Source organism: Scardinius erythrophthalmus, assembly GCF_964197995.2.
Source record: "Scardinius erythrophthalmus genome assembly, chromosome: 9".
Lineage (NCBI taxonomy): Eukaryota > Metazoa > Chordata > Actinopteri > Cypriniformes > Leuciscidae > Scardinius > Scardinius erythrophthalmus.
The window spans coordinates 28,646,424-28,652,992 of record NC_138229.1 but is presented as its reverse complement, the minus strand read 5'-3'; the positions used below and the strand labels follow the sequence as shown (position 1 = coordinate 28,652,992).

The window sequence follows — 6,569 nt, the reverse complement described above, 5'->3', positions numbered from 1 at the left end:
TTTATTTTTATTTTCAATCCCCCATTTGGAAAAGCTGCAACATATAATCTTCCTTGGCATTTGTTCTCTGTCCATGTCAAAATACTTAATTTTTCCAGCATTTCTCCTCTTTGAAATGTAATCTCTCGAAGAAAATGAAAAATGAGTAATGTGTTGATCTTTTAAAGGCTGAGATGGATTAAAACGACTGTCAACTAACTGCATTGAAAGTCATACAAATAACAAACACAATACACAATAGAAAAGGTACGATTATTATATGCATGACTGTTTAAAAAATACAATATGTGAAATATTTTTACAATTCAACTATTTGAATATATTTTAAAATGTAGTTTATTCCTGTGAATTTTCAGCATCATTAATCCAGTCTTCAGTGTCACATGATCCTTCAGAAATCATTCTAATATGATGATTTGCTGCTAAAAAATAAATAAATCACAATTATTATTATCAGTGTGCTGCTCAACATTTTTGTGGAAACAGTGATACATTTTCCAGAATTCATTGATGAATAAAATGTTGAAATGAACAGCATTTATTCTGATGGAAATATCATAATACATTATGACTGTCCTGAATACTATTAATTTCTGAGGTTAGGGTGACATCATAGCGTTCACGTTTATGATATATCCATATACATCCAGACCGTCTGAAAGTCCTCATGGTGGTATACAGTTGGTATCTGATTCTTCACTTCACTCTTAACCATCTAAAACCACAACAAAGATGCAATGCAGACATGTTTTACTCAAAAAAAATTCTGTTGAAAAAAAAGTGTTGACATATAGCCTAGTTAACAGCAGAGCTTACCTCCTCCTCTTCAGTAAGTAAAACTGCACCAGCCAGTGCACAGCAAACGGCCAGATAACTGTCAGCACCGCAGCGAAGAGGGGAGAGTTTAAAGTCCACCAGGACCATCTCTGAAACACAGATACAATTAAACATTTCTATTGATATAAAGCGGAATTTCATACTATTGCATTCCATGTATTTGGCGTCACATAAACAGACCTTTTTTGATGGCTTGGAGTTCAAAGTTTTGAGAGGAGGGATTTCAGTCTAAAACCAAACATAAGCAAATAAATATTTAAATGAATAGCAACTTTAACTGTTCTCAAGGTTTTAGAATTATTGAAGGTGATTATGTTGTTTAATGGTATTTATTTACCATAAAATGTTATGTTAAGATGCTGAAAATTCAACTTTGTCATCACAGGAAAAAAAGAACATATTTTTTTATTTACCGTAAATTTCATGTCTCATCCGCTTCCAGCTATTTTATTTTTTAGCTAGTTATGCTGCATGATTTTGCAAACTGGTATTTCTTACCATATAATTTTAATGCAATGTCCTCATTATAAACGCGCTGGTTTGTAACACAAATTGTTTTAACATTTACTGCACAGAAAAAAATAAGGTGGATTAAAGGTATAGCGGAGGATTTTTTACTTCCGGGTGGATCACCTATACTATTGGTCCTCCTAATTGTCAATCATTCTGGTGAATCAATCAAACTTTTCAAAAAGTGGAGAGGGCGGGTCTTATCTAAAATTCGGAAAGATCCTCCACTATACCTTTAAACAGATCCAGTCTTTGGAATCTACAGTCTAGACTTGTGGTTACATGTATTGAGCCATATATTTTGATGCTGGTCTTACTTGTGATGCCGTAAGATGTTCCAGTGTGGTCAGTCTGTGCAGCACATCCTGCATGTTGTCCTGTAACTGTGACAGCATCACAGCGATCTCTTTGTTAAACGCTCTTTTGTCCGTTCTGTCTTCTGTTTCCCAGCACTGACCATTTCCTTGGAAACTGCACTCATGTTGGTCAGGTAGGCTAGTTCCCATTAACCGATGGCCTGAGTGTATATTAAAAAATAAATAATCATCCATTTATGCCTCCACTAATTCCCAGACACATATCAAACATAGACACTGTTATATTAAACAGTATATACCTAAATTGTAATGACTAAGCATTTAAATATCATCTTACAAAGACATTATATTGAGAGATTTAGAGCAACAACTGATATATTTGTATTTTATGTAAGTCGTCTATACTGTTCGTAGATCGTATCGATTTATATCACATGCTATCAGAATTTCATATTATCTTTTGGCCATATAAATATCAGCAACTGCACCAAATTGAATATTTTTGCTCAATTTGGGCCTAAATTTTTCCTCCTTGAATTTGAGCTCCATATTCTCGTATATCATACTATATGAGCAATAAAAGCTTATACTCAACAAAAAAATAATTTTTCAGATTTTGTATAAAGATTCAATAAACATATTTCTGACTATTATTTCTTATCATTTACAGGGTTAAAATGATCTGCAACTGTGTATTTTCTTTCTTTTTATAATACAGATACAAGCCCACGGTGATGAAAGGAAATAAATATCAATATAAACTATAATGAATGTCACAATGCAATATTAGAGTCTTGCCTTATCAGGAAATTATTTCCTAGGACTAGGAGAAGTATAATAGTATTCATTCCCATTGTAAGTTATATAAATGCTGGTGGAAAATTGGCTTGTTGATCACATTATTGCTTGTTGACGTCATGGTGCTCAAGACTTATTCAAACACTGACTCGAGCCCAACCTCTTCCTCTGCCTGGGGAGATTCTGTCAGTTTGGACGGTTCCAAGTGTCGGCGGGTGGGGGACGGGGGGTGTCACTCCCTGTGGTTTTCCATCCTGACTCCCACACTGAGGCTCTCTGTTTCCCCCTTGTTGCATGTTGGCCCCAACCACGTTCACTTCTGCCAAATGGACCCTGGGAACTCCTGAACCCTAGGGAGAGCATCGCATACTACCATTTATTTAGCTCTGACATGACATGTCATGACAAACAAATGCATTTCTTCCTTTGGTTCTCACTCTCTCTCTCCAAAAAAATGTCACAAGCATATTCTTGTGCTAACTAACAACTGGTGGACTTCAGTTGATGTCACTTAATCCATGTTTTGCCAAGGATTTCAAGTCATACTTTGTTTTTTGCCAGGAATCACACAACCCTTCCAAATCTCTGCTGATGTATGATGCATCAGAGTGACCTTAAATAGCATGATGGATTCAACCCAGTTATAGATCTCTTAATGATGGTTGTTTGTCTGAAGTTAATCATCTTATTAATAAGAACACTGAAAGAACTGGAGTGAATCTCACAAAACATGGCCAGGTCACATTGCACGCCAAAATTAAAAGAAACCTTTTTTGTTTTATTTTATATGATGACAAGTCATTTTAATCAGACTTTTACATTGTTACAAAAAATCGTTTTCAAATAAATGCTGTTATTTTGAACTTACCATTCATCAAAGAATACTGGAAAAATTATTATTGTTTCCACAACTGTGATAATATTAAGAATAATTTATTGAGCAGCAATTCATCATATTAGAATTATTTCTGAAGGATCATGTGACACTGAAGACTGGAGTAATGATGCTGTAAATTCAGCTTTGATCACAGGAATAAATTACATTTTAAAACATATTCAAATAGAAAATTTATTTCACAATATCACAGCTTTAACTGTATTTTTTATTAAATAAATGCAGCCTTGGTGAGCATAAGAGACTTCTTTCAAAAACATTAAAGAATTTTACCAACCTTACTAATAAAATGTTGTTGTTTTTTATTATGCAAAATATAATCTTTTTTTATTTCTTTTACTTGATTTTGAGCCTGTGAAAGAATTGAAAACATCAGTATAAAGACTGTACCTTCTCTTGTGTTGCTGTTTTTTCCATTGAGCAGCTGTATGTCTCACCATCTGAGTCATCTGTGTGATATTTGGTAAGAATGATGTCATCAAATAATATTTTTTAAACACACAGTTCATAACAGACACGTTATTTACATTATCTACCAATGGAATTTCATTAAATGGCTGCAGAATCTTTTCTAATCAGAATGCAAAAAAACAAAATTTTGCATCCTCCAACACAACTGAAGGTTGGGCTACACGGTACAACTTGGGCCCGGACACAAAAATGCAAAATAATGGAAACAAAAACATACCATACGCCAGTTCCTCGTCTTCTTCCTCAGTGTTGAGAGAACTATGAGTGTCATTGGTTGAGGAAGTCACACTGTTCTCCTCACTTTCATTAAACACCGGTAAACGTCCTCTCTCTGCTGCATGGGTGCTCAAGTCTGCAGAATAAGAAAGTCCAAAAAACAGCTCTCTGTCTTTATTGTTTCACAATATAAAAGGCACAAAGTTGTTGCTTGTACCTTTCTTCTTCTCATCCATCTCCATGTCATCTTCTATATTTCCCCCATTACTTTCATTTTCCCCCTCTTCAACTTTCTCATCATCATCATCAACAACTTTTCCATCTTTAGTGCTTCCTGTTTCTACATTCATTAAAATGTTAATTAAAGGAGCTCAAATAAGGTCAGATCTTATGGTTAAGGAATTTAAATAATAGGAGAAGTACCTGTGGATAACAGTGTTGCTTTACTGGTCGCATCATCATCATCATCATCATCATCATCCTCCACTATTTCATAAAATGGATCAAGAGCGTCCAATAATTCTGCCATCCTGTCTGTGACTGGGAGGGTTTCTATTATCTATGATAAAACATTTGATTGTTTGTGGTTTAAACTATTTTTAGTGAAACCTCAATATGAAAGAGCTTCATTTCTGTAATCTCTACAACTACCAACCAATTGTATTTCCTGAACATATTCCATCATGGCTTGGTCCTTTGATATGTTTCCCAGGGCTTTCCATGCCTCCCTGCAAACAACACGTGTCTGGGTTTAATATGCATATCTGGCTTGTTGCTCAAGTTATTCTTTAAAGCATTCTTTAGATATAACAACATCAACATTTCTGTTAAAGGGATAGTTCGGCCAAAAATTATATTTAACCCATGATTTACTCACCCTCAAGCCGTTCGAGATCCATATGTCAATCTTTTTTTCAAAACACATTTTCAGTTATTTTAGAAAATGTCTTAGATCTTTCAGTGGTTATAATGTCAAGTTATGGGGTCCACTCCTTCAAGTCCCAAAATGTCCATGCATCCTTCACAAAAGTAATCCATCCGGCTCCAGGGGGATAAACGAAGGCCTTCTGAGGGTAATCCGTGCGGTTTTGTCGTAAAAATATACAAATTTAAAACTTTATAAACGAAAATAACTGGCTTCCGGTAGCGACATCACGACGCTTCCTACGCTACGTCCTACGTCATACGCCAGCATCCATCTCCGTGAACGCGTGTCGACCGCTACTGGAAGCCAGTTATTTTCGTTTATAAAGTTTTAAATATGTATACAACAAAACCGCACGGATTACCCTCAGAAGGCCTTCGTTAATCCCCCTGGAGCCGGATGGATTACTTTTGTGAAGGATGCATGCACATTTTGGGACTTGAAGGAGGTGGACCCCATAACTTGACATTATAACCACTGAAAGATCTAAGGCATTTTCTAAAATAACTGAAAATGTGTTCGTCTGAAAAAAAATTGACATATGCATCTCGAACGGCTTGAGGGTGAGTAAATCATGGGTTAAATATCATTTTTGGCCGAACTATCCCTTTAAAAATTCATTAAGAACATGTAGTTATAAATAATCTGAAAAATCATTCTTTCAGTGGATAAGAATTACCATTTAGCCTTGCCAATAGGATCCCAAAAGTTTGGTTTTAGGGTGTTACAAGGTCCTTCTGTAGCTTGTTTGTAGTAACTGTATAACATAACCAGCATGTCATCGGACAGGTCATAAGAGCCTGTGTGAAATGAAGAAAGAATGATTAAAATATGTTTATTTATAAATGAAACCATGAAGTTCAATACTTGACATTCATATTTAGGTATTACCATCCTCAGGTATATTTCTGATGACTTTGACAGCTGCTTCAAACCTCCTCTGAAGAGATTTGGGATCTTCCATTGTCCTTCGTCTCATGGACAGGTCTGCACATCATTGACAAATGTCAACAAATTAGATAAACATTTAACAAATAGACGTGGATGAAAAAGCAAATCACGTTAATAAGGTAGTAATTTAAATGCAGACTTAATTCTTATATGATAAGTTAAATATATTTGATATTGAACAACTTTGGTTAATTAGTTTAATATCAGCAATTTCATTAACCTTTCGCCATACTAAGAAATCACCGTCTACACTCTGAAAGAGTTTCAAGAGTAGGAAAAATGCCACTGAACAACAAAAAATAACTCTGAATAACTCACCTCCTGTGTTTCGTCCATCTGAAAATGCTGCTAAGGTGTCCTAGGTATTAACTAAAACAGGTGCAGTTTGGGTGATGTAGTTTCCTTTCAAGCTGACTTCCATAGTAATTAATAGAATGTAGAGTGCTTTAGCCTACAGGATCCACAATGCCTAGCGAAAGGATATTTAAACGTCTTTTACTCGTGCTAAGATAGGAGCTGCCTCCACTAACTGGATAATTTCTGACAATTCAGAATATATTGTAGTATACAGAAGTGTTTCTATTATAAAACAACATCCTAAAGTTGCCTTTTATTTATTTTATAAGATCGTCACTCTTAAATCGCTATC

At 35.1% G+C, this 6,569-nt stretch overlaps 1 protein-coding gene across 4 annotated transcripts; it reads right to left on the bottom strand.

Annotated features, from left to right (window-relative positions):
* Positions 1–452: 452 nt before the first annotated feature.
* Positions 453–6,300, bottom strand: acbd5b (acyl-CoA binding domain containing 5b). Of its 4 annotated transcripts, none has more exons than XM_081374901.1 (13): positions 6,239–6,300; positions 5,861–5,956; positions 5,649–5,769; positions 4,700–4,772; positions 4,468–4,603; positions 4,262–4,384; positions 4,046–4,180; positions 3,748–3,806; positions 2,623–2,812; positions 1,665–1,864; positions 1,018–1,065; positions 817–926; positions 453–715 (listed from the first exon to the last, which is right to left on the bottom strand). In XM_081374901.1, exons 2-13 carry the CDS (start codon positions 5,946–5,948, stop codon positions 697–699), a joined length of 1,302 nt encoding a protein of 433 aa, XP_081231027.1. In that variant the 5' UTR covers positions 5,949–5,956; positions 6,239–6,300; the 3' UTR covers positions 453–696. The 4 variants fall into 4 exon arrangements, with proteins under 4 accessions (XP_081231027.1, XP_081231028.1, XP_081231029.1 ...); XM_081374900.1 differs by lacking the exon at positions 6,239–6,300 and adding an exon at positions 6,141–6,236 and having other exon boundaries at positions 525–715; XM_081374902.1 differs by lacking the exon at positions 4,262–4,384 and having other exon boundaries at positions 6,141–6,245.
* Positions 6,301–6,569: the final 269 nt, after the last annotated feature.

Coding starts and splice junctions, on each gene's coding strand:
- acbd5b (XM_081374900.1), bottom strand. Junction 5,770..5,860: donor CAGAAATATACCTGAGGATG/GTAATACCTAAA, acceptor CATTTCACACAG/GCTCTTATGACCTGTCCGAT. Junction 1,066..1,664: donor AACATCTTACGGCATCACAA/GTAAGACCAGCA, acceptor GTTTGGTTTTAG/ACTGAAATCCCTCCTCTCAA.